Genomic DNA, 27,624 nt, shown 5'->3' with positions numbered 1-27,624 from the left:
TGAGGGGACTGGGCCCGCCCATGGATTTCCCCGCTCTAATTCTATTGGGTACTTCTCCCGTCCATCAACACAGAGCGCCCTCTGCTTTGGAAGCTACCGGACACACGGCACGTCCGTCAAGCTCAAACTGACTCCCAGTTCCCTAGCTGATTGGAGATGTTGTGCCTTTATCCCCGCCTCTCCCCCGGATTTTCACCAATGGGAGTTGTCTCCAGGCGCTTGTACTGTCCCCTTCTGCTGCTGGCGGTGTTTCCTTCCGATTGGTGAAGGGGATGGCGTCCCTCTGACGTCAGCTCCCGCCCACCCCGCCGGAGCGCGTGGAGGCCGGGGGTGTGGGCGGAGGCGTGCTGGCGGACGCCGGCGCGCGGGCTGCTGCCATTGGTCGGCGGGGCCCGTCACGTGGCGGCCGCGGTCTGTGACGCATGGCTCGAAGGCGGAAGCGCCGCCATTTGCCGGCGTCGGAGCGGAGCGGGCGGTGGGACCATGCCGGGGGCGCGGCGCTCCCTGGCCTCCCCGGTGGTGAGCGGCGTCCTCTGCCCCTGCGGCTCCCCGCGGGCCGCGGCGCCCGGCCCGGCGGAGGGCGGCGGCGGCGGGAGCGCGGGCCCCTGCGGGCCGGCTCTGTGCGAGGCCTCCGAGCAGGACCGGCGCCTCCGCGCCCTCTTCCAGAAGCTCGACGTGAACCGCGACGGCGCGCTCTGCATCCACGACCTGGCTGTGGGCCTGGGCCGCCTCGGGCTGCACCGCACCGAGCTGGACCTGCTGGTGAGCGGCGGGCGAGGGAGGTTCCTGCGTGCCGGCCCTGGCGTCCCGTTACCGGGAGGAGCCCGGGCGCGAGCGGGCCTTCGGGTGAGGGGAGGCACCGCGGCTCCGCTTCTGGGTGCTCCCCGAAAAGCAACCCCGCTGGCTTGGGCACGGAACCCGGCGCGGTCAGCTTGCTGCCGCCAGCATGTGCGGTACTAACGGCGGGTCGTGAAGAGTGGAAACTCGCTGCTGGGCCGGGAAGAACCGTAGGAGGAAATCCTCTTTCTCCGGGTCCGAGGAGTAGGAAGCTTCCGTGCGGACCTGAATTTGCGAAAGAGTTTTTGGAAGGGTTGGGCGCCGTCAGGTTGCCGTGCGGTTCTCGCTGCAGCGTTGCGTTGCCTCGCGTTGGGCTGTTTGGCGCCGCGCTGCTACGCAAGGTGCTTGGCCAAGATGGCTTACGCGTGCCACATTAACTTGTCTGGTTTAAGGGGTTTGAAGTAGCTGACAGCATAGGAAGGCGGCTGTATTTGTACAGTTGGCACACGGCGTACACACGATGCGCAGCGCACTGACTTTCTACTTCAGCATCCAGAGCTGTGCCCGTTTGTGGTCACGCAGCTCTGTGATGCTGTGCACTGTCAATTGTAGGCTTCAGGGTTCAACTTGGTGTGGCTCTGTTTAACTGTTATTGGTGTAATTTACGTCTGTGCCAATCAGAGTAATGGGTTTGTCCTGGGTGCACAGTTTGTCCCTGCCCGGCCTCTTGTTTTATGTGCAGGACCATAAAAAAGCTGAGTATCTTGGGAGGATAGGAGATGAATGCATGGGGTGCGGTCAGGGATGTGCCACCTCGGAGTACCTCAGTCCTGCAGGAAGGCAGCAGAGTTTAAGGATAACTTCTGAGTCACTGAAGAGACATCTAATTCAAATGACAGTTCTTATCCTCTCCCTGTTCTGGGAGTGGTGCCCCGATTGGTTTGAGTGCTTTAATTGCATGTACCCATCCTTTTCAGAGTTGTTAGTTTCTTTCTAATTTTGAATCTCCAACTTCTTAACTTCTAACATTTCTTTCTGGTTGGCATCTTCCTTGCTGCTGTAAAGTATGAGAGTTCTTTGGCAGTGTGAGGATCTCATGAGTGTCGTGCTGTTTCTAAAAATAACGTTAATGCCATGGTGACTTTCTGCAGCGTGTGTTTTGATAATGGAATCTGATTATACCATATAAATCACCTGTGCATGCCCTGTGAAATGCTGACCTGCTGCCACCCGTGGGTGCCGAATCCTTTGCCTCTGGCAAAAGCCTCTCATCCACCAGAACGTTCTGTGCTCACGCCTGCATGCCTGTCTCTGTTTGCATTCCCTTTTCTTCCCGGGCATGTTACTCAGTCCAGCCTGATGCTTTCCAGGCTACGAGGATGCACCGTAAAACAAAATGCGTTTTTACTTCCCAGCAGCTAGTTTCTTTGCTTGCCGCGCGGTGGGAGCGGCAGAGAGGAACCATTCTGCAAGGACTGGAACTGCTCTGTCGGAGGGAAGCGCTGTCTGGATGCTGCTTAACAATCCTGTCCTTCTGCTGAAGCCCTGCTCTGTCAGTATTGTTCCTCAGCCCTCCGCTTCCTCTGCCTTCTCTTCTGCCGCGCAGGAAGCGCCTGGTCTCATGAATAGAGATGGTGAAGCATTGTTGGTACTGCAGAGCATCCCCTTCAGCAGTGTAAAAAGCGTCTGTTAAGAATGAGGATGCAGAGTTCAGTGCTCTTAAGTTCCAGTTAAACTTGTGGGAACAGTCCTCGGAGAGCTGGCTAGAAAACTTCCGCATTGTGTAATTTTAGGAAAACCAAATAAACTTCCTGTTTCCCAGGCAGTTCTATTAATAAGTCATTCTTTTTTCTGCCCCATCCGCAGGCAATAATGGCACCTTGACGCTTGGGATAACTAATGTGAAGTCATGCTCAAGTGTCAAGATGAAAACCTTTTTGATGTATTGGACATGGTGTTTGGAGACCAATTTGGGCATAAATCACATGGATTGCTTGTGATTAGTAAATTACTTTGTGGCTCTGGTGCGTTTTATTTTTCCCTTCCATGCACCAGTACGTTTGATAAGGGAGTTACCCTCTAATGTTTGGGAGACAGATGGAGAAAATATTAGACTCGTAATGTGAGGCTATCGCCAATCTGAGTTGTGAGTTGCTGATCTCTGTGCGTCAGTAGCCTGAAAGTCCTTGTGGTAACAATAACAGATTTGGGCTGCAACTTGAAAAGAAAATGAGCAATATTTTGGCTCCTTCAACGCTTGAGAATTCTTACTGAGATAAACCCCTTCGCAGCATTCTTGGAAAATTGCTGCCTTCTGTTTTAGAGGTGGCCTTCTGTGGTGGGGGAGAGAAGGGGTTGTGCTTAGATGTCCTTTGAGGTGGAATTTGCTTATGTGAACGATGAATTTTTTTAGCCTGTGCTGTTATCTTTAAACCATTTGACAAATACAGCGTGCCAAATCAGCGAGCCTTCTAAAGAAATGCTTGTTTGTGCTGGTTAGTGTGAAGCAATTCACATACTTCCCTTTGCTTGAGCAGTAAAGTGATAACCACGTGAAGAATTTTTTAAAGGCTTCCTTGTTCTACTGTGTCAGGGGATAGCTTTTTACCGCTAAATTGCATCTACCTCCGGAATAGATAATCTCCTGTTACTACTTTCTGACTTCCCTTGTGAAAATATTTATTTAGACTTATGGAACTGGAAATATGCACTTAATGGAAATACGGGTAGTTGAACTGGAACTATGTTTTCTACTTTGTACCTGGAGATGTTGTATTGTTGAAAGGGTGTATAATGGTGGTATTTGTGTATTTGCTCATGTAACTGTTTTCCTACTGATCCCTATTAACTGCAGGCTGGAGGTTGTTCTAAAATCTCATCTCTGCTGCTGAAGTTCCAGACAGTTTGAACTGGTGGAATGCATCCCAGCTGCCCAGGGACAGACTGGAGTGGTGAACTTTGTCTGCAGCTACCTCTTCTGTGGTGGTGCTAAGCATCTTCTGGTGGACTAATTCTCTCAGCTTTAACAGAGCAAACATAACCCTTGTCTCTTTTCGATTACGACTGTCCAGTTCCCTCTGCTGTAACGATGATGTCCTCCTTGGCCTCGTGATGCTTTCGTCTCCCGAGTTCATATACATGACTGCCTGTTGCTCCCTCGGTATCAGCTTCCCCATGTGAGAATACATCAGCTCCCATTCTGCTGAAATCTTCACGTTTGCTTTCATCACTGCTTGCTTAGCCTGGTATCTCCTCTCTGATCTCCAAGGTTTGGCTGTCTAGTCTCCCACACGAGTTCTGCGGTTCGCCTTTCAGGTGTGCCGGAGAAACATGACTGCGCTGCTGCAGCCAGACTCTGCAGCCTTCTGTTTGCTTCAGAGCTTTGCCCTGAATGGCTTTGGTTTTTGAGTGTGTCTCTGGACTCTTCCAGCTGTCAGAATGCTGTGTCCGTGCTGGGTTCTGCGCTAGCTGATCAGTTAGCTATTTCACAAGCGACTCCATGGATGGATTGAGAAACTCTTTCTATTGTAGCAGTTGCAATCATAAAAAACGTTTATTTCTGATCAATGCTTTATCTTTTGTCATGATGTTATTTTATTCTTCCTTTCAGACTCTTTATTTTTGTAACTATTTTACTCTCCAAGACTTTAGAGTACTCTGTGTTAGAGGGTGCATAATGTACTGAAATTCTCAGCAACTGCAAGGGGCAGAGGAGGCAAGGAATCTTCTCTATGTGGTGCTTTCACCTGTTTTCCATTCACAGTCATCTGGAAAAGGAGGTCCTGAGTTTTTATTGTGTTATAGAAGTCTGTTTATGATAAAAAGAGCAAAATTCTAATACTGTTCTTAATCTAGACTGAATTATCTCCCCAAATCTATACACATTTAGATACATCTTTATGGTTTGTGTGTCTGGAGTCCTGCTGGGGCAGCTTTCATCCAGGCCTTCGTAATTCGTCATGAAGGCTTGAGCAACACAAGATCGTATCGAACAAATGAAGCAGTGTTACAGATTGAAATTCCAGTTAATACCCTTCCTTCTGCTGAAAGGTATTTGCCAACAGCTGCTCAACCACCCATCTCCTGACTGATCCCAAAGGATACCCTGAACAAGTTTAACACGTGTTGAAACAGTTTGCAGTAACAAGTTAAATAACTCCACACATTTATGTATAATGTGCATTAAAATAGCAAACAAAAAAAATGGTATTTGCTGGGTCTGTAAGGACTGGAGGCCCGTTCTTGGTCTTTGGGAGCTATGAAATATGTGGTTTGATGAAGGCCCTGTTCTCATGCACTTGGGAAACCTGGTGCAAGCGCAGAACTGTCGGTCAGTGATTTGGTTGTAGATAAAGCCTTTACATCTATGGTAAGTGGATGAGTTGCTCTGAATTTTGGGTTCAGTTGCCTTCTCTGATTTAGGCATAGTAAAGATGCAGATGAACTCTCTGTAATCAATCGAGTTCTTGACAGCCGCTGCAAAGACTTTGAGAGGAAACACAGGGATTGATTGGCTTTGGCACAACTCGGCGCAGTGTCAGTAACGGACCTGGCCAGCAGCCTGCTAAAGCGAGGGCTTTGCTGGGCTGGAGGGTGAGCTGCGACAATGAACGTCGGGGCAGCCGGCTGGCACGCCGGCTGCCGGCGTCTGTGCAGGGCCGGAGGAGAGGGGTGCTGGAGACCAGGGAATTTCACGCTGTAATCCTGGAAGTCTTTGGTCGAACTTGGTCTCTAGCCATCAGACATGCCTTCGTGTGACTAATGTATTAAACTGGCAGTGCATGTCCACTCAGGGTTCAAAGGGGTGGATAGGAAGCGAATTTTTAGGTGCAGATAGGTACAGAAGAAACTCACTCTTGTGTAAGTTTACCTGGCATATAAACAAACAATTGTGGATTAGGCAAGTGTTGCTTATGTTCGTGTGCGTACAGGACTGTGCATTGAACTCGTGAGAGATGCAAGCTTGGGACGTTCTTCCAGGATGGTTTTTTGTCCTACCTTGCAGCAGATTGGAGAAACCTGGTGCTTCTTGGGTTTATTGAGCCAAGACCTTTGTCCTGTTTGCAGAGTGATAATGAATGAAGGAGGCCAGCTGACCTTTGTGAGCCGGGGATGCAGCTTTGACTTGAGCATATCAACTTTAAATGTCAATGTTGTGGCAGTCTCTCTTGCAGAAGGCATCCTGCATGTCACTGGCGTGGTCGTGCAGTGTTGTGTTTCCCGCAGGATGGTGTGTATTCTGAACTCCGTAGGGAAGTGAATGCCTGTAGGATCCCCAGAGCCTGAGCGACATGAAACAAAACTGGCCCAAAACAACTGATTGTGCCTGTGTAGAATATGGTCTTTCAACACATGTTCCATGGGGCGTTACTTAGTGACCAGGGCTAGATGCCTCTGTAAGTAGTGGAAAATGTTTCCTTATCCTCATGCACGTTGGATTATTGGTCAGATTACTGAGATAAGAGCAGGTAAAAAACCCCAGGACTTCAGTATACATATTATTTCTTTTAATTTTTCTTTTTAAAAAGAAACTAGAACAGTGACAAATCTGGCTGAATACTGAGCAGAACCCTTAAATGGTTGACAAGTGTTAATAAAATGCCATCAAAACCATAAGAAGGACTTGGTCTCTTGTTTGAGAGTCCTACAAAATGGGGATGCTGCAGTTCCATGCTCTCTGTTGCATATATTATAGCATGATACAGTGTTGGGAGGAGGAGAAGGGGGAGGGATTTTTTTTTTCTTTCAGACCTACTTGTAGCAAATGGTAAATGAGTCTTTGTTCTTGTTCACATCCGATTACTATATTTGTCCCTCTGAATGTGGGACATGAGCGCACATTAATGATGCTCCAGACTTTGTCTCGAGTGGAGAGGCATAGCTGTGGTATCTCGACATCTTAGTTATTCCAAGTTACGTGCAGTGAGCTGCAGGGAAGTTTCTGACAGTTAAAGTGATTTACAGCAGAGAATTCTGCTGTAAGAGAAATTGTTGAAATTTTTAGATCATGAGTTCCTTGGAAAGGCAAAGCTGTTTGGTGTGTGGACCTACATCGTTCAGCCTAAGGAGAACAGGGGCTGTGTGAGAGCAAGCCTGGGCCCAGGCTGCCGGAGGGCCATTGTTTCTCACCAGCAATTTTCCGGGTTAACTTTCTAGTGCAGCGGGAAGCTGACTCTCTAACTTCTGAGAAGTAAGGATGCCCTTTCTCTTGGTCAGTCCCTGGGCATGTGATGCGATACGACCTCGGTGAAACTCGTTGTTCTGGGCAATGGCTGCGTATTCCCTGTCCTTGGCCAGCACTCTCTGTATCCCTGTGTTTGGCACTGCCTCCCGGTTGCCTTAATATATCAGCTAGAGTAGCTAATCACTTGTGCCAGGGTTCCTGTAAGGAGATGACCTGGGTTTCTGTGTAGTGTTTGGTGAACTATGCTGTGTCGCCTTCATATATTAACGTAATTGAATGTTTAAGCAGCAGTGGCCAAGACGTTTGGATTTTATGGCGTGGTGCGAGAAGCACTGTACAGGGTTAACTTTGGCTGTCTAAAAAGTGGGAAGCAGCTACATTTTTGTCTTTCAGATATGAGGTAACGGGCAGGCTGGGTGCTGTCTCTGGGTGTCGGGGTGCTGCTGGGAGAGCTGTGAAGCAGAGGAGCCACCGTGGAGTCCTGCAGAGAGGGTGGCTGTGGTGGCAGCTCTTGTGCGCCGGAGCAGGAGAAGGGTCATTGCTCCCAGCACAGCTCCCTTCCCTCTGCCCCACTTTCCTTTCACCCTCCCGCCCGCATTTTTTACATGTTAGCTAGTGGTCTGTTGACGAGGCTCACATTCTTGTTGGAAAATGCTGTGCATTTGCTCAGAAGTCTTCTAGAAGCTGTCTTAAACCAAATGGTCCGAGTCTGAATTTCTGCCTGGTACTACCAGCCTGGAAAGGGCAAGTGTCTGTTTGAGAACTGGGGTTTTAGGCTTAGCAGGCACTAAGATGTGGTCTGCATGATGTGGATGAAGAGGGTACAAGTTACCTTGGGTTCGTGGCTTAAAACAGAACTCCCTCTGACAGCTTGCAGTACTGAGGAAAATATTGTTTTAATTAAGCAAAAGACGTCACTTTTGCTCTTTCCTTTCTGCTCTGTCTCTGTGTGGATAGATTACACGACTTTATTGTCACCTTCTCCTCTGGCTATCTAATGACCGTCCATTTTGGTGGTGTAGGACTGTGAGGCCAGCTACCAAGGGCGCCTTCTGTCCCCAGTCACTGGTTCGCTGGCCGAGAGCCAGCTTTCAGATCAGTCCTGGGGCTCTTCTGCCTTCAAAATCCTGGGCTCGCTGCGTGGAAACAGCTGGAGTTGGAGAGCTGTCTGTCTCCTAATGAAGCCTGGGTCGGGAAGGTTGTTGCACTGTGGCCTAGGTGTTCACTCATGATTTCTAGAGAAAGCAGTTTTTTGTTCCTCATCTGTTCCTTTGTGTCGCCGTTCAGGCTGGACTCATGGTATTTATTGCATCTTTTCTTATGTGTGAATGATTGGTTTTGTGGTGGCGTTGGCAGGGTAATACTTACCTACAAATTCCCCGTAGGAGAGCAGTTGTCTTGCCTCTAGCTATAATCATCTTGCTGTTACTAGGTTTATTGTTCTGACCTAATAAAATCCCCTGCTTGGTAAAAGAAATGCTTTTTTTAAAATATGATTAGAAAAGTCTGTCTGTTCTGAAGGAGCTGTGTGGATTAGTGCGACGGCAGAATTCCTCTGAGGTTTCCTTTAGTGAGGACAAAAGCCAAGGAAGCATTGCTGAGTTTCTGCGTTAATTGCACCCCAGGCATGTAATTTCTTGCATAAATTATTATTTTACTCTGCGATCTCTGCATGAACAAAGGGAGATGGGGTCCCTGCCGTGTGTGCACCACTAAAGCTAATACTATGCAGATAAACTGTAAGAAATAATGTCAGGTAACATCAGCTGGTTTAATGGGTCCTTGTGAGTAGCAGCTGGCTTTAAGTGACCACTGAGGACAAATCTAAAGTCCCACTCGGGTGCTTTGCCTTCTGCATTGTGGCCTGTAGCTCTGCGAGCAGCGGAGCCAGTCTGCTGCCCTATCCGCAGGCAGTTATGCCTATCTGGACTCCATCCATGAGGAGCCTTGACTGGTTACCCCAGCAAAAAGCTCTGTAATTTTTAGCTGGATCAATGAGGTTATTGGAGGAGCACGGGAGCCAGGTAAGTGCAGAGCTGGTGTGGATGTGCGAGACGACCTCTTTTCGTGGCAGTACGCTTCAGATCAGTTCACTGCTGCTTGTGAAACCACAGCCTTAGGCTAGTAGAAGCTGCTTTTGAGGAACCGTGCCCGGTTCAGAAAAATCTGCTTTGTTCCTTCTCTGGCTTGAGAGCATTAGAAACTTCCAAATGTCATCTGAAAGGATCTGAATCACTGTGTTTTAGAAATTAGTTGAACTCCTGTGCTTGTAGTTGTGATGACTGTCAGCAGCTCAAGGTAACTGAGGTATAACAAAAATTCCTCACTCTTTTGCCCCTGCCTGAGCCCGGGCTTCTGAGTACATTCCAACTAGCACTGGACTGTGGCATTCCTCAGGGAGAGGGACAGGGTTTCCCACACCCTCACCCCACTGTTACCACCTCTGAATTCTGTAAATTTTTTCTGTTTCATTATTGTTTTGTAAGAGTTAAGTTTTAAGGTAAAAAACTGTGTACTGTATGTACACCTTATGATTAAACAGCATTTTTTTCTTCTTAAGTAATTCTGAAGTGTATTTGCAGAAGAATTCTTTATTTTTATGTGATGCCTTCTATGTACTTATCTCTCACTTTTTCCATTACTCAGGTTGGTTAAAGGAATTCAACATTAGCAAGTTCCCAAGTATGTTCTTCCTCTCAAATTTGTTTGCAAATTGGCTACTTGAAGCTTGCATTCCTTCCAGGGTTTGGATTGTATTTTCGTGTCTAATATCTGTGAACCAAAAGTTTCCTACAGTCTGTCACTCTCAGAAGTTAAAAGCTGAGAGCAGAGGAGCTCTGCTCGCTGTGGACCTTGCTTTGCTATACTGTGGGTGGGGAGGCTCAGCTGATGGAAGCTATAGTCTGTATTATAGTCTGTGAGGCCCAGCCTGGAGTACTGTGTCCAGTGCTGGGCTCCCCAGTTCAAGAAAGATGAGGAGCTACTGGAGAGAGTCCAGCGGAGGGCTACGAGGATGATGAGGGGACTGGAGCATCTCTCCTATGAGGAAAGGCTGAGGGAGCTGGGATGTTTAGCCTGGAGAAGGCTGAGAGGGGACCTTAGAAATGCCTCTAAATATCTTCAGGGTGGATGTCAGAGGAGTACGGGGCCAGACTCTTTTCAGTGGTGCCCAGCGACAGGACAAGGGGCAACGGGCACAAACTGAAGCAGAGGAAGCTCCAGCTGAACATGAGGAAGAACTTCTTCCCTCTGAGGGTGACGGAGCCCTGGCCCAGGCTGCCCAGGGAGGCTGTGGAGTCTCCTTCTCTGGAGATATTCCAGACCCGCCTGGACGCGGTGCTGTGCAGCCTGCTCTGGGTGACCGTGGTTGGGCAGGGGGTTGGACTGGGTGACCCACAGAGGTCCCTTCCAAGCCCGACCGTCCTGTGATTTGTGTCTGTAGTATTTATCCTGTGTGTTAAAACCCCCAAACTGTTCTCTGTCATGGAAAAGTCATAATACTTTGGAAAATGAGGCACACAGTGCCCTCTGTCTGTAGATGCAAAAGGCAGGCAGGGATCTAGGACTGCAAAGTAAATTGTTGGTACTTTTGCCGTCTCCAGCCTGGCTGTTAGACGTGGGCTGCTCGGTTCCACCAAGGTGGGCTGGCTTCTCTGGTGGTGCCCAGCCGGGAAGCTGATAGCCCCAGCCTTGCAGCTGGGGCTGTGAGCCTCTGCTGCTCTGGCAGCAGAGGGAAACGTGGCTTTTCTTGTTTCTATTCAGGAATTTCTATTCAGTGAATGTCATGTATTCTGTGCTTGTATATCGATACATACTTGTAGTCCTGCTCTGGCTAATCCTACCCTTGACTGTACGGTTAAAGGCTCCTTCAGCAGAACTCGGCCAGCAGTTTAACCACAGCGTGTTAGAACTTGCATAGATGAATAGGCATAAATGCTATGCGAGCGTGTCGCTGTGTTGTGCTGCAAGCCGAACGGCAGAAGCACAATGCAGCACCAAAGAGCTATTGTAATGATGAATGAGACTACAATAAACCAGGGGGAGCGGCAGCAGTTGGAGGTTAATTCAGCCATGGCTGGGAAAAGCCGGCTTCTCTCCGGAGAACCATCTGCTGCGCTAACAAAGAGCCGCAGCGAAGCCGCTGAGCGCAGGAGCGGGTACGTGCACGCCTCGGACCGTGCTGCGCTGCCGAGCTCCGGCTGCCCGTACCGGCTGCCCGTACCTGCGGCGGGCGCGCTCCCGGGCGGCTGCCGGCTGCGGGCAGGGCGCGTTCCCGTCCGGCTGCGCGCGCTGCCTGCTCCGGAGCAGCGCAGCGCTGGGAGCGAGGATTGGCTGGGCGCTGCTGCAGTGGGGACGCAGCCTGGGTGTTCAGCCTCGCCGGATGGGCCGGAACACGCGGGTTCATCGGCACCTCTGGGGAGCTTCTCTCGGAGAGGTTCATTTTCAGCTTTCCTCTTAAGCACAGCATCGTGGCTTCTCTGTCCGAGCAGTCTCCAAAGCTCAGCGTCTCGGCTTCTCCGTGCCAGGGGTCTTGTGCTTTGTCTGTTGCCATCAGATTTCTGAGGCTCTGGTACAATGAGCTGCTTGTCAGGCCAGGCACGACTGCAGTAGCAGCAATTTGAAAAGGCAGGAAGCGTCCGCAGGAGCGGTCTGTAAAGAATCTGAGCCCGTGGAGTCGCTGGGTTGAACCTCCGTCTGGCTGCCGTGCCGATTCCCGTCTTGGGGGTGCTTGGTAGTGCAGTCACATCATCCTTGGCAGCGGGCAGCTCCTGAGCACGCAGGGCTTCCCTGCCTGGGATGCTCGCTGGAGCAGCAATGCTGCAGACCCTTTGGCATTTTCTGTCTAGCTTCCTTCCCAGGGCCGCATGCCAAGGTCCTGCAGATGAAAAAGAGGATGAGGCCAGAAACACCACCCTACTTCCAGGCCCCGGGGAGAAAGGGCCAAAGATGTTGGGGAAGCCACAGGACAGAGGGACTGATCCCACTGAAAGGAGACCAACTATCCTACTGGTGGTTGGACCCGCAGAGCATTTTCCGCAGGTAACGGGATATCCAGGGGCCTGAGGAGGGGTTGGCGCACGTGACAGCGAGTGTGCGGTCTGCCGGGAGTAGGGGTGTCACAGGGGGAGTGTGCGAGTAGTTTGGGGGGGGGGGGGGGTGTGATTGGGGAGGGGGGAGCAGAACATGACCAGGGTCCAATGTGTTTGCTTGCCAAAGGGAAATGTAGGGGACCAGGGGAAAGACTCTGAAGAGAGGAGGTGATCTAACCTTTCAGACATGATGCTCAAAGGGGCGGGGGAAATGCTGTTTAGGGGCAAGGGGAAATATAGGGGTCTCGAAGGTTCTTGGGCAACTTTAAGAAGCATGACTGAGAGGGCAGGGAATGAAAATGCGGGTTAGTGGCGAGTCCCACCCCTGCACCGGAGACCAGCAGGCGATCAGATAGATCCTATGCTGTTCCGGAGTCAGTCTCTGGTAATTTGGCAAGCCTCTGGAAAAGCTAGTATTTTTTGAGCAAATGAGTAACTGGCTGTATTATTTGAATGGCACAGCCCGGAAGAGAAGAAAGCCTGTCCCCGGGGAGCGGGTGGCATAAGGGAGAGCCTAAAGTCTGTGTGGGGACGGGAACTTCCCGAGGGGTGGGAGAGCAGGGAGGTGGTGGGTGCATACAATTGTCAGAGACTAAATGGTGAGGCTGTGTCTGGGGGGAGGTGAACAAAAGCTGCTTAGTTTAGTGCCTGGGCTCCTAGCACACTGCTGGCTGACTGCAATTCTGGTTTATTTTTAGTGGGCAGGGAATGCTGTCCATCCCTCCTGAGGATGGTGCAGTCAGCTCTGATTACGTGTGATTTAGGACCAAGGGTGTGACTGGGATTGGGGGAGAAGGAGTTGGGCATAACCCCTGGGAGTGGTGGGAGCCTGGGATGATGCTGAGGGGCTGCAGCAGGGCTAGGGGTGCGTGACTTGCAGGATCCGGCTTATTTGACAGGGAATTGAGCATGGTTGTTGCTGTAAGCTTGCTCTCTGAAATGGGGGATGAACAGGTTCAAGGTGTAGAGAGGACGAATATCCTTTCTGCTGCTGTTTTGAATGGAAACAGGCAGGGTGGCATTTGGCATTCTGGGGAGCAGCAGCCACTCCCTACTTGAATCGGACTGAAAAATCTGCAGAGACTTTTGCCTCCATCCCTGTCGCTAGCAGTTAGCACTGTGCATCCTCTTCAAAAAGAGGAGCGTGCGCATTTTGAGAAGAGGAGGACTGCTGTGCACAGAGGTTGAAGAAGGACAGAGGCTCAGAACTGAAGGAGGTTGTGATGAAAACCTGGAAAATGTAGGGCTGAAAAATCTCTGTGTCTTCCAGGGAACAATGGTCCCTCAGTCAGGGAGACTCCATCTGTTCACACCTGCAAATGAAGCTTTCTCTGAGAGCTGATACCTATCTCCTCTTTCCTGTGTGACCTGGGGAAGTTTTGCTGCATAGGAACCCTAAAATTGGCTAATGGAGAAAGAGCTAGAGGATAAGGATGTGGTAAAATGGAGTTATTGCGGCTTAGGAAGTAACTACCCATCTGCTAGGAGGTTGTGACTGTGTAATTTTAGCCTGCCCTGATTGTAAAGTAAAACGCAGTGTAAAGCTCTTCTGAGGAGGATTATGCAGATATGTTTTACCTTGCAGTTCAGGCCAGCTAATGCTGCATCCAGCCGTCGGGGCTCAGCTGATGGACAGGAACTTGTTAAGCTGCAATGACTTGTTTGCTCTTGGTCAGAATTCTGTGTTCTAATTACCTGTCTGAAGGAGAAGTGTTGCAAAAAGTCTTGTACAACCTTAGGGGTGTATTATAAACCACTGAACAAACAGTATTACTTGGTGTTTAAAGAAAATGTGGGGGGCACATGACGTTTGTTCTCTGCCACTGAATGTCTCTGACCTTGGGAGAAGTCTCTTGACTAGTATGCCACTTTGTTTTGTAAAAACCCCTGTAACTACATAGCTGCTAAAACCTCACAGAATATCACGCCCGGTACTTGGGTTAGTGTAAGGAATTTGCATGTATCGATAAATTAGACCCGAGGTGCTTCCTAGCCCTGACTCTTCAGTCCTCGTGTTGTAGCTGATGTGTTTCTGCTCAGGTCCTTGCTTGAAGGTAACGATTTCAACATGAGGCTGTTTCTGCAAATGTGGGATAAAATGCTGATTGCAAATGTGATGCGTTGGCCCCTGGGTGTACACGGGAGAGAGGTATGGTCTGCCCCTGATGTCACCAGCTGGACTTGTAACTTTGGATCTGTGTGGTGTGAGTGGAAGAGGTCATCTTTCCTGGTTACCTTTACGTCAAATACCATGTCGTGTTGTCCGCCTTCCCTGCTCTCTGTCCTTTCCCTTGTGCAGCCTTGGCTGGCTGCAGCTCTTTGCTCTGCTGGGGTCTCTTAAATCATTAACTCCTCTCCTTCATAACACTTTACACTCTTTGTTTGTGCTTTGTGAGGACTTTCTGTACTGTACAATTAATTATAAGCTAGTTTCCAGAAATTAAAAAATACCAAGTCAGCAGGACCTACCGAACACTTGGAGCGATAGCGGTGTTCTCTCTGGCCCGTGCTGTACTCACCCAGAAAGCTGTTTTGCCTGTGAAGGAAGATGTTAGTTATGTGGCTGTGACGCTCACTGTCACTTAGTATTTTTAGAGACCTTTTTTTTAGCAAAGTAAATTCAGAATTAAACAGCGTAGTTTCCTGCTCCTTGTATGGCAGCATCCTCCCATCCTTTGGGAGGTACCTTCTGGAGCTGATGTAGTAACCCGGTGATGAAGCGCATGCCTAGAGGAGTATGAATGGCTTGGAAAGGTTAGCGCTGGCATGGCACGGTGTTCAAACTGGTAACTGGTGCAGCATTTAAAGAAGAACCAAATCCTATAAATAAAATGGACAGTGAGTTCGCAGCTTCCTTGATGGCAAGAACAGCGAGCCTTCTGCAGAAGGCAGACGGACCCATCTAGCGCTCTCTTTACCAGAGGAGGATATTAGCTAGGCTGGCTTCACGTTGACCAAAAATGCGTAGGTCCAGCTCTGTCTTCACTGGCAGAGTTGGTGGATGGAAGAAATGTCAGGGACGGGTGACTTGAAAGGACTGGCTTTGTCTGGAGCCCTGTCCTTGGTTGGCTGGAGAGCAGCTGGTGCAGAGGAGGGGTGCCCTGTCTGTAGCTCACACCCGTGGCCGTGCAGCCCCACGCACGCTGCACGGGCCGCTGCCGAGACTCGGGGGGTGACCCTGTGCTGGTTGTGCTCAGGCAGCATGGGTCCCTGCAGCCTTGGAGAGCCATCTTGCTTTTGAGTACTTCCAGGTTTGCCAGGATTCTGTTAGGTGAAATCTAAATACTTGCTAATGCTTGTTTAAGTTCCCTTTGTCATTATAACCAGAATTTCTGGTATAAACTTCACTTGTAATCTGTCTCTCCTTCTTAGCTCACTGTCCCATAATTAATACCCTGATTAAAATCAGCTTTCTTAACCTCATTACCTTTCTCCTTTCCTCTGACGTGGGTAGTAGGGCTTTTTCTCCTAAAATGTGCAGATTTCGCCTTTTGTCTCTAGCTGCCAACTCCAGACAGAGTTTATTGGGAAAATCTGCATCATGTTGGCATAGCAACCGAGCTGCCAAGCAGCTATAATAGTGATGCTTGGCAACTCGTGGGAAGGACAGTCTCAAGGCTTGGCGAGGCAAATCTGAGTTGTGTTTGTTCACTTACTACCTGGTGCTGGGCGGGAGCTGCTCTCCTTGGCCAGGCTGCTGGAGGCCTTTGCTTTCGGCCGCTGTGCGTAGCATTAGGGTGCTGCTTGCAGGGAGGCTCAACTCGGTGGGAAGGCTGAGCGTGCTGCTGGCGTGCGTGCAGCGAGCTGCTGCAGCTGATCTTTAAGAGGATCTGGACTCCCTGAGAAGATCCTGTTTTCGTGCGGAGAGACGTCAGCAGGGAGTAGGTTAAGCCTGGTTAGGTAACGTGGCAGTACTGCCATGGTAGGTGAGGGGACGAGGGGAGGGTGTAGGAAACCGTTATAGGTCATGATTCTCAGGGATACCAAATTGCTGTGAGTCGTGACATATTAAGCTTTAAAAATAAACCCCCCTTGAAATAAAGCCCCAGATTAAATATTCCCAATTAGTGTGACTGACATGCAGCTCCACAAACAGCCTGTTACAGACCTTGGCTTTTCTTTAAATCTAGAGAACAAAATACCACGGTGAAGACGTAAAGGCCCCTTGTGCATTAGGATTTCAGGAGGGGAGTGCTCATTGGACTTTGCACTGGCCAGGCAGTCTGTTTAAACAGAGCAAACACAAGAAAATGTTGCTGTGTCCGCAGCAGTGGGGAAAGCTGTTAGCTGGACTGGTTTAAGCCAGTTTAGCAAACATGCTGTGTTACTTCAAGTGCAGGCAGGATTATCGTGTTTTGCTTATTGGTTTTATATCTTCCTTGTAGGATAGTTTCTCTTTGAGTATCAAGGCTATAACTTTATTTTAAAATCATGTTAGCAATCAGTAATTCTGTACTGAGCAGTAGTGTCACCTGCTGCGCTGCTTTGGTCCTCTCGCTGAGTGCTAGGTGTTATCTCATGCATCTAGCTCCACTAAGTCCTCAGAAGCCTGTAATTAGATCCGCATTAAACGATGCGTGTGCCACACTCCCTCTTCAGCCTGGCTTGGTCCTGATGAAAGCTCAGGAACTCGCTTACACAGTGGTTAAATTGTAAATGGTAGAAACTGAAAAATGTTGTTCTGCCCAGGCCACTTCTCATTATAGCACATAACCAACTGCAATGTTTAATTGTAGCTGGAAGAGGAGGAAGAGCTATTAAGCTGGTGTAACTGCTGTGTGGATGGTTAGCTAGGAGGCTTTGAAGCAGCTGGGTCTGTTGTGAAGCCTGCTTTTGATTTTGGTGGTTTTCTGGGTATTCGGCACAATGGCAGACCTTCTCCACAGGCTGTATTGCTGCCCGTGTTAGTAACTGTGGAGTGCTGCAGAGGGGAGAGATCGTGGTGTGCAGGCATTGCCTGCTCCTGGCTGGCACAAGAGTTTTTGGGGAAACTCGCAACCAAAGCCAATCAACTCTGGCATAGCAAAGTAATCCTATAAAATCGTAATTCCAAGGCTTTAGCTTAAGCCATACGTTTGTGAGAGCAGTAAGTGGCTGGCATCCTGCTCTTACTGTGTTTTAGAGGAAGAATTTTTGGGAAGGGGAAGACAGTGAGAGTCCTCCTGTGTTGTGTGCTGGGAGAGGTTATGATTGAGACTGACCCTACTGTGCTGCGTGTGTAAATCCCCGAATGGGTGAGGACAGGATCAGAAAGGACCAATTGGATGTAAGGAACTGCAAGTGAGCGTCTGGGATGTTGGCCAAAGCCTCGCGGGTTAAGAGAGACGCCCAGTAAGAGTTAACTTGTGGTGAGTGTGATGTAAGGTCTTAGTGGGAGCCGGGTGTTGAGCAATGGGAGGCAGCTGGAACGCTGGGTGGGAGTGCACAGCCACCCCTTCCCTTTTAAGTAGAAGGGCCGGGCTTGTACAGCCAATCCCACTGGAGCCGGCTTCGCTCATAGGCATGTGTCATGAGACTCACTGGCATTTCCTTCCCACCACGCACTGAAATTAGCTCACGGGAATCATTCAGTTTTACTTCACTTCCCAGTCGGTCTGAGCAGGGCAGCTGAGTCTCCGGCTCAGAAAGATGCTCTGCCTCTGCCTGTATGTGCCAGTGTTCGGGGAGGCGCAGACGGAGTTTGAATATTTCGAGTCGAAGGGGCTGCCGGCTGAACTCAAATCGATCTTCCGACTCAGCCTCCTCATTCCTTCGCAGGAGTTCTCCACCTACCGCCAGTGGAAGCAGGTATGGTCCCGAGGGAGGAACGGGAGGGAGCGAGCCAGCCACGGAGGGGTGGTCTCCAGCACCTCGAGCGGCTGGTTGGAGGGGGAGAAGGTCGTGGCTGCTCTGTCGTAAGGGCTGGGTACGGCACAGACACGTTGCTCTCGCTGCTTGGCAGGGATTGCCGAAGCAGCGTGGAATGGACTTTTTTCTTCTTGATTGGTTTCACTTGAACCCGTTGAGATATCACCACATCTAAGACTGTTTAAACCAGTTGATTTGCTGCGAGTTAAGTAGAAAAAGGGGTTTTCCAAACTATGGATTTCTCTGCTTTAACTGGTCTGATGAAATACGTTTCACATCCTCTTCCCCCTCCTTACACTCTTCCGCCTGCTCCCCCTCTGACGGGAAGCGTCTGACCGGGTGGCAGCTCCACCTGGTCCGGCGTGGGGAGCAGGTCTGTGCTGCGAGCCGGGGAGCTGGCAGCCGTGGGCGTGCTGAGGTTGTGCAAGAGCCTTTCCCTTCGCCGCAGAAGGGAGATGCACTAAATCCGTGGAGCGCTCCGTCCGGCTCTGTGTCACAGCCCTTGCTTTCAGCTTGTTGCTACCGCTGTGATTTTCATGACCGGGCTGGCAAGAGCCCAGCCAGCTGATTATTGAACAGCAGATCTGGGAAGGCTTTTCATACCTTTGTGCAGATGCACAAACGGGGGCTGTAGCGGGCTTTGAGACGTGCGGGGTCCCGAAGCGTGGTGCAGGTGACCATAGAAACATCTGCAGCCAGCATCGCTGTTGATGAGCAGTTCTGTCTACAGAGATTTCATATTTGCTGTTAAAGGGAAAGAGCTGCAGGCAGATATTTGTTTCTATCTCTGGGAAAGATGCTGGGAGCTTGGCTTTCTCACCCTTCACACGTGTGTTGCGGGTTACTGTTTGGCAGGCTTGCAGCACTTTTGCTTTGTGATCTTGGAGGAAGACGGCTAGCAGAGCAAGGCAGCTTTTGTTACCTGCGGTCTCTGATCACTCGCCGCGCATCTCTGCGGTTGTTGGAGGCGTGCTGGGAGAACAGGAGCAGTTGCGCAGTCACATCTCTCTTGCAGTGCCTCTGAATTGTTAGTGCCTGTCAGCTGCTCGGGGGTTGCCAGTCGGAGGGAAGCCCTGATTCAGCTGTTAAAGGCCAGTCTGCTGACCTGTGAGGGGTGTTGGTCTATCTTTAGCCTACAAGTTGAATGTGGGGTCATTTCTGAACTTTACAACAGTCATATGATAAATTGCAGATTAAGAATACTGGGCACACCTCAAAGGTCAGGGCAGCTGGGACAGCACTTTCTTATTTAAGGTTCATAAAACGATTAGGAATAATCCTAATAGCATTAGGGCTAAAGTGAGAAGACTTGGTGGGGTGAGAGAGAGACAATTTGAGTAGTGAAGTATTTAGTATTGAAGTAATTTAAAATAGCATTGAAACAAAGACGGCTTATGAAGGGGACTGGTGCACGTAGGCCGAGGAAATATCACGATAAGCTTAGGTTTGCCTGTTGCCTTTGAAGCATAAATACTGGACAAAACATTGGTGAACAGAGGGGTAGCCCAGTGTTAGGTCTCGGCTCAGAGCTTACTTAACAACCCACCTGTTGTTCACATAGATGTTACAAGAATTAAAACAAAAATTTAGGTGATGCAGTAGTCTGAATCACACCTTGTTTAGTGTTGCTCACTGATTCATGTTGAAGAAGAGTTACAGGACTGTCCAATGCAAGTGACTGAACAAGAAGGGGAATGGGAACTCTCTGAGCCACATTCTTGCACTCCGGAGATCACCTCTGCTGCCAACAAGTAGCCATGTGCCCTTAGGTAGGACAGTCCATCTGCTATTGCCCTGTGCTGGAGTGGGTTAACTCGTCGTTTGCCTTGTCCTAGGTGTCTGGCACAGAGTCTGATCTTGATTTTAGCTTTGTCCTACTGAGAGCCTTTTCTTGTTCTGTACGCATCTCATGGAAACTTGTATAATTAAAGCACGTAGCTCCAGGGTGCCTAAACCAGTTGGTAGGGGTTTTTGTCTTTGACTGTGTCTACTAGAGCTGGACAGGCTTTTTCTGGTTGGAGTTAGTTATTGCCAGAGGAAGCTTATTTCTCTAAGGATCGCAGTAGGCATGAAATTCTTTCTCCTGTTCAGTTTTTTTTATTACCTGAAGTTTTGTATTTCACTTTTTATGCAAATCTGTTGCCTCATACTTAGTTCAAGAACTTCCACAAGGACTTTGTAAGGTGTTAATCAAGATACAGGACTGAGATTAGACACATGATAGTAGCAGAATATCCCTGACAAAGCATGAGGCATTTCATCTGCCTAACTAACTTTGGGAGACGGTTGCTTGGAATCAGGTGACTTTTCTGCACTACTGCTTTGCTCAGATTTCTTTGAGGAATTATAATTCTGTCAGCTGCCTTTTAGAGGAAAGATCGGTTGTATAGGAAATGATCTTTAAATATAGTGGAAGAAGGGGCAGATCTGTCTGAATGAACAAAGGAACTAACAGGCTTCGATTGTTTTCTGAACAGAAAATTGTGAAGGCTGGAGACAAGGACCTGGATGGACAGCTGGATTTTGAGGAATTTGTTCACTATCTCCAAGATCATGAAAAGAAGCTGAGACTGGTCTTCAAGAGTCTGGATAAGAAGAATGATGGTAAACACCTTTCTCGTGCTCGTGAATAGAGTAGTGCATGCGTTAGCTTGTAACAAATGTACTTGACCTCACTGGCTTGTCTTTGCAGGCCGTATTGATGCCCAGGAGATTGTGCAGTCTCTTCGGGACCTGGGAGTCAAGATCTCTGAACAGCAGGCTGAGAAAATACTGAAGAGGTGAGCATTCAGCTGGTTCAGTCTTACTGTTGAGGGGGTTAGAAGGAAGTGTAGGGACATGGAAGCCATCTCCTTTTTCTACCCTGTACGCACTTTCCAGAGACTTAGCTCCTCCCTTTTTGCCTGTTACTCTTAATTTTGATTTTTTTGTCCCTGAATGGACACTTACAAGGTTATAATGCGTTATGGAGAGTTGCTGTTGGAATCTCTTCCCTTGCTGACCTATTGTGGGGAAGTGCTTGCACCAGAGCTGGTTGGCATCCCTGTGTGATTGTCCTGCTGCCCTGAGCTTGCCGCTTTGGAAAGGGAATGTTGCCGTTGCTCTTTGGAAAAGCTGAGTGCTTTTTGCATGTGGCACTAATATGTTAACAACCACTTATTTGTGCTGTTTTTTCCTCTTTCTTTCCTCTGCTACCTTCCCTCTGTCTGTTTGCCTGTGTGTCAGAATAAGGACGGGACACTTCTGGGGTCCTGTCACCTAGTAAGTATTATTTTCCCTTCAGTGTCAGTTATGTCCCTAAGTTTGGTAGGAGGGTGTGCAACTACTCCTGTGGGTCAGTTAAAGGGGAGAGAGAGACAGGGGAGGAAAAAGGGAGCTTAATTCTACCTCTCTGCAGCGTTTGAATAGAAGATTTCCTAGCTGTGTCTTGTGTCTCCTTAGAAGTCTTGTAGTAGTTGCTTTGCAAAGCTTTTTTTGGTCTAGGCCTGAAAAATCAAAGGAAGGGGGAGGAGGAATTTGTTGCCCAGTGGGAGTCTGTACTCATCTAATGATAAATCTTTTTAGCATGGATAAGAATGGGACAATGACAATTGATTGGAATGAGTGGCGAGACTATCACCTGCTGCACCCGGTGGAGAACATTCCTGAAATCATCCTGTACTGGAAGCACTCCACGGTAAGAAATGGTTCCTCTGCAACAGGTTTTACTTTTCCCCCAGCTTCTCAGTCAGAGTGCTGACCCCCAGGAGCTGTTATTGGCAGTCCCTATCTTTCTCTTCATGGTTCAGTAGCTGCCCTGTAGCCCTGGAAGCCCAGTCGCTTCCTGTCCTGTCCTGTTATCTTGCCAACTATCACTGGCATGGCTTCTGAAGCCTCCGGCACCGGGGATAACAACTGCGTGTTCTGCAAGAAGGTGAGGGTGTTCACTTGGCTTGTGCCGCTCAGAGCTCGTACCGGTGGCCAGCCCCTGCTGGTTCAGGACCTGTTAAGACTAGAAACTGATTTGACAGGCAGCCGTCCTTCCTGGAGATATTTCAGTGTGTAAATAGTATGTCGCAAGATTAAACTGGCTGCGAGCTTGGAGGGTTCCAGAGAGGTCCAGCTTTTTCGCCATACAGCTGCCTGCAGTTTGTCATTTTGTTCCTTACTATGATCCACAGTATTTTAATGCAGACAAATGTTCAGCAGTTGCCAGCTTCTTGGACAGAAATCTCTGAATGTCCCCACTGGGACGTGCTATAGCAGTGGCAGTTCCTGTGGCCAGACACAGCAGTTAACGGCTGTAGATAAGCTGCTAACTTGGAATAAGTATATCCAGTACTTCAACACTTGGCACTGATAGAGAGTGATGAAACTTCAGCAAGATCACTAGTGAATGAAACATTTCTCAACACCGTATACTTTTGCAGATCTTTGATGTAGGAGAGAATCTGACCGTCCCTGATGAGTTCACAGTGGAAGAGAGGCAGACGGGGATGTGGTGGAGACACCTGGTTGCAGGTGGAGGTGCAGGTGCCGTGTCCAGAACCTGTACAGCTCCCTTGGACCGCTTGAAAGTGCTCATGCAGGTATGGTGGAGCAGTTCCAGTTGGTCTGAATACCCAGGCAGACTCCTTTGATATTCTTGGATGCCTAGGAGATGATAATGTTCATTAACACAGTACAGCACTCTGGCCAGGATTAATGTCATTGCTCTTACTGCTATTTTTGAAAGCTTTTTGGATTATTCGAATGATCAAAGTGATGTTAAGAAGTTATTCTTCATTAACTAGAAATACAGGAATCTTTTGGGAGGTAGACATGAAAACTGTCAATAGTTGGAGAGCTTTGTGGTTTAGAGCACTGGGAAACTTGGGTTTCGGTGAAACAGGTTCAAGTCTTGTGCTCTCATGAGAGACCCTGAGGCCACAAGAGTTGAAGTGGTTGTGGTGGTCAGCTGGCAGAGCTCATACTCAGTATAAGTATTACTAGCATTAGAAAAAAACTGATTTTAGCCTGCTTTGTCACTGTACCTGCTCTTGAGCCAGCTGAGAAGTAGCTCAATGTAGTAGCAGATTGAGGTGGCTGATCCTACGCTAGGTGTGGGAGTTGCCTGTTTAACCTTTCCTCCCATTCCAGAGAGAGATTGGTTAGATTCCTGAGTTAAAACTAGACTTGGCAAAAAATAAAAGAAACTTGCTTTCCTATTGTAGAAGTGATCTGGAAAGGATTAAAGCCTTGGCAAACCTCTGGGTAAATAGAAAAGCGCCCTTTTGTCCCTGGATTATGGAAGAACGTAGCACTGTCGTAATCAGGACTGGAACTAATCCACGCCTGTGCTCTCTCCCAGGTTCACGCCTCCCGCAGTAACAACATGTGCATCGTTGGTGGCTTTACCCAAATGATCCGAGAGGGTGGACCGAGGTCACTGTGGCGAGGGAATGGCATCAACGTGTTGAAGATTGCACCGGAATCTGCCATTAAGTTCATGGCCTATGAGCAGGTGAGTAAAAGGGCACAGATGAGTCTGGCTGCGGAAGGGTTTGCAGGAGGACAAGCTGAAAAAAGAGACAGCCTGACATAAGTCAGTGAGCCTCAATGTCTGTCTGTCTTGGCTTCTACAGATCAAGCGGTTCATTGGTACTGACCAAGAAATGCTGAGGATTCACGAGCGCCTGTTAGCTGGGTCGCTGGCCGGGGCCATAGCGCAGAGCAGCATCTACCCGATGGAGGTGAGGCGCGTGGCTGGTGGTCCAGCCCGTGAGGGGACGTGGCGAGGTGCTGAGGTGGGATAATGCGGGTAGAACATCAGCTCTATGATAGCTTAATTAACGAGTTCTCAGAGGTAATATCGGGTAATTTTGCTCGCATGACACTTCTTGTAGTCCTGACCATTGTGCTCTTAAGAGTGACACTATCTGTACATTGTTCCCCTATTGATTCTCCTGTAGGCCTTCATGGTCTTTATTCTTGCCTTCTAGGTTCTGAAAACACGGATGGCTCTAAGGAAGACAGGACAGTATTCAGGCATGTTGGATTGTGCCAAAAACATCCTTTCAAAGGAAGGAATGGCTGCCTTCTACAAAGGCTACATCCCCAACATGCTAGGAATCATTCCGTATGCTGGTATTGACCTGGCAGTCTATGAGGTACGAAGCCTTTAACCTTTTGTAGGGCTGTGCTGCTGGTGTAGCTTTGTCACTGTCAAACCTGTCAGTTACTACAGGAGTTTTAAGTAATTTTTCAGAGCTTTCCTCATCAGCCTTAAGGGGTGCAAATGGATTTTTAGTCAAAATGACCTAAAAGATAACCCAGTACGATTCCCCTTTCCTAGTCAACATGATGCATGGTCCCTTGCTGTGTTTCGTGGTTTTTTTTTTTTTTTTTTTCCTAAAATGAGAAAATTGCAGCAGAAAATTTAAAGAAGGCTTCTTGCTGGGCACTGGCAGTAGCTCAGAAAAGATTTGAGAAGCCTGGTGCTTCTGGCTGACTTTGCACATAGCTTTCTGGGCCTTTACGCTAGATCTTTTATGTAATGTGGTATTGTTTTGATTGCGTCTTCACTGCTAACAACTGACTTTTTCCTTCCAGACACTAAAAAACGCCTGGTTGCAACGCTATGCTGTCAACAGTGCTGACCCCGGCGTCTTTGTTCTGCTGGCTTGTGGCACCATCTCCAGTACCTGTGGACAGCTTGCCAGTTACCCGCTGGCTCTCGTGAGGACACGCATGCAGGCCCAAGGTGAGAACTTCTGAGAATGGTGGGAACTGCTGTCACGGTCTCTGAGCAGGGGAAAGGTCCTTTAGTGTAAACATTGCAACAGCGGCCTTAGCGGGCCCCTGCAGCTGAGCGGTGTTTGCCGTGCTGCGAGAGGGCAGTGGACTTTGTGCTGCCCTCAGCACCTGAGCCAAGTGCCTCCAGGACAGAGGTTCGGCTCTGCTCGAATTGGGAATTTTGGGCTGAGGATGGGTGTAGAGCAGTTTGGGAAAAAGGCTGCGATGTGCAGCACAGCCGTGGCTTGCTGAGAAGTTAGATACTGTGCCCCATGAAGCAGCTTTGGTCTGTGAACATCCACAAGAAGCACATGAGTCGGAACTGCTCTGAGACAGGTGTTACTATAAGGTGTTTTCTGCACGTAGGGTGCATTACTTATTGTGGCTTTTCCCTGTTGCAGCTTCAGTGGAGGGTGCTCCCAAAGTGACGATGAGGGGACTGTTTAAACACATTCTGAAGACAGAGGGAGCGTTTGGTCTTTACCGGGGCCTGGCGCCGAACTTTATGAAGGTGATCCCAGCTGTGAGCATCAGCTACGTGGTTTATGAAAACTTGAAGATGACCCTGGGTGTGCAGTCACGGTGACCAGGAGATGCTGAGGACTTTGAACTCTGAAATCTTGGGGTGCAATCCCAAGACGTATAGCCATCTCTCATTCTGTGAATGTGTTGACACTAAGCTGACTAAGCAAAGCTGTGAAATCTCAGATAGTTTGTGAGTCAGTAAGGGGGAGGGGAGGTTCTGGTGTCCTTTGCTATCTTGCTACTCAGAGCTCCACATAAACCATCATGTGGCCCCTTTTGTTGGGCCTTTTGGGAGACCAGGAGGTGAACTCCTGGGAGATTCTTAAGGTGTGAATTGCTGAGGGCAGTTCGCAGCAGTATGGCAGAGTAGCAAAGGTTTGGGTAACAGGTCTGCTTTCAGCGTGTTGCGTGTGCAGAGCTGTTTGCCTGCGGATGAGCACCTTCTGACTTGCCGAAAGAGCTTCTTTTTCCATTCGGAGAGCTTCTTTTTCCATTCAGTTGTTCAGCTTCCTACCCGTTGTTTAAATTTGTACAAACCTTGTGTAGGAGCTGCTGCCACACCAGGCTTGTTGTTATGTTTACATATATTCCTTTGGGTAGGAGACGTTCATGTTCTGCTTCCAAGACTTGATGTGAAATGTAACTTTGAACTATACTGGTTTTGAGGGCTGGTGGGCAGTGGTTTATCCAGTCAGGCTGAAGATTACTTAGGCCAGCCTGATGAAGAATTAGGATTATTTATTTTTATAGTTTAAAGTGTGTCTCATAAATCCACTAACAAGATGCACTTACTCACAGAAGCAGCAGACTAGAGCCTGCATGCCTGTATCTTTTGCATGTCGGGGTTGGCTTGTCTTATACTCAGCAGGGGCTTGGAAGGGGGAAGGCAGGAGAGCCCTGGATAGACTGGCACCTTGATGCATGGCTTTAGTGAACAAAAGACAATATTTCACAGCTCCTGTGCAGTTGTGCTCGCAGCACGACTCGAGAGCCCCTCTGCAGCGTTGCATGGACCTCTGAATTCCATTCTGCCTGGTGCCAAGGATGGCTGGTGGACCTTCTCCAAACCCTGTGCCTATGCTGCTATCTATCTCTTTAGACCTCTTTGTAGATCGATGTTCAGGTTTGCATTAGCGGGATGGAGTCCCCAAGCCAGGAGTATGTCTGCTGTGGGAAGGGGTGTTAGGGAGAGGGGCTGGTTGTCACTGGGGGAGGTGAGCTTTAAGTCTGGAAGACATGCTTGCTTTTTTTTTCAAAGGGTGCTTTTCATAAGGCTAAGGGATAGAGATGGCTTTAAAATTTCTCTGAATGCATTATGGGCTACTTTAGTTGATAGGATCTGGCTTTTGTGGCCTGGGAGATCCTCATCCAACTTTTCACTTTGGGCAAAATGGACCAGCGTTGCATTCCACTGTTTTACTGCTTAAAGCATATTTATTTTGTATTTATTTGAACAGAGTTATGTCAGACTATTTTTATAGACTTGTTTAAATATTGTTACTGTGCTTGTATTTCTCCTGTTTTAAGAAGTTCTCTATTTGTTCTCTTACATCACACAGCTGAGTCCTAGGGAGGGACGCTAAAGTCGCTTGTGTACCTTCCCTTTGGGGCGTGAGCTGCCTTTCCCACGTCTGGGGTTGTTGCTGGAGGACCTCAGCCCAGAGAAATGCTGTAGCAAGAAGCCATAGGAGAGAAGGGAGCTGGTGAGGAAGCAGTACCCGGGGAGGAGGGGAGAGGGTGCGCTGTGAGGGTTGCCTTGTTTTGGAATTGCCTCTGTGCGTGGCCGAAAGGGTTTTGGGTGGATGGCTGAAGTTGGGAAGTAGAAGGTCTGCGTATGTTGGATGTCACAACGGCTAATTGAGAGTGATCTGGGGGGCTCTTTAGGTAAGGGGAGAGGGCAGAAATCTCAGGAACTACGGGAAAGACAAGTTTCCAGAGAGATGGAAGGAAACTTGCACTTGGACACAAGCTGCTGCAGTTGGGCTTGGAGGCTGAATCAGCAGACCCCGCTGCTGAGCCAGTGCTCTTCACGTGCCAGCGGGCGCTGGGGAGAAGTCTGTGAGAAATCGGAAAAGGGTTTGCTAGCACTCAGCAGCTGCTTTTTGGTTGACAGATTTTGGTGGTTCATGGAGAGTATTCCAGGGGGTCTCTGCCTTGACTACCCACTGCTGTCAGTAGTTAGCCACGTGGAAATCTCACCAGTCTGGATTAGTGATGTGATTTTTTTTTCCACCCCCCCTTCTTGAGACCTTCATGAATCCTGCAGTGGCTCCTTCCTACCAGTGTGGCCTAATGGGAATATGAATATCAGAATGCAAACATCAATGCAAAATGACAACCATCTTTGTAGCTGTAACCACAAATTGTTATAATGCAAATCTAACTCGGATTCTTCATGTAGGGAACAGTCTGCTAATAAAGGTCTGTCAGAGATGCCGCGTGTCTGCG

General features: G+C 49.0%; 1 protein-coding gene across 1 annotated transcript; it reads left to right on the top strand.

Annotated features, from left to right (window-relative positions):
- Positions 1-407: 407 nt before the first annotated feature.
- Positions 408-27,610, top strand: SLC25A25 (solute carrier family 25 member 25). The gene is given in 12 exon segments (XM_075439540.1): positions 408-466; positions 468-762; positions 20,376-20,502; positions 20,591-20,678; positions 21,124-21,159; positions 21,463-21,574; positions 22,308-22,466; positions 23,228-23,380; positions 23,502-23,609; positions 23,859-24,026; positions 24,469-24,619; positions 25,053-27,610. Coding segments are annotated over 12 exon segments (1,626 nt in total). The 5' UTR covers positions 408-422; the 3' UTR covers positions 25,238-27,610.
- The last annotated feature ends 14 nt before the right edge of the window (positions 27,611-27,624 follow it).

This window comes from Opisthocomus hoazin, chromosome 19 (assembly GCF_030867145.1).
Source record: "Opisthocomus hoazin isolate bOpiHoa1 chromosome 19, bOpiHoa1.hap1, whole genome shotgun sequence".
Classification (NCBI taxonomy): domain Eukaryota; kingdom Metazoa; phylum Chordata; class Aves; order Opisthocomiformes; family Opisthocomidae; genus Opisthocomus; species Opisthocomus hoazin.
This window is presented reverse-complemented; position numbering and strand designations above follow the sequence as displayed.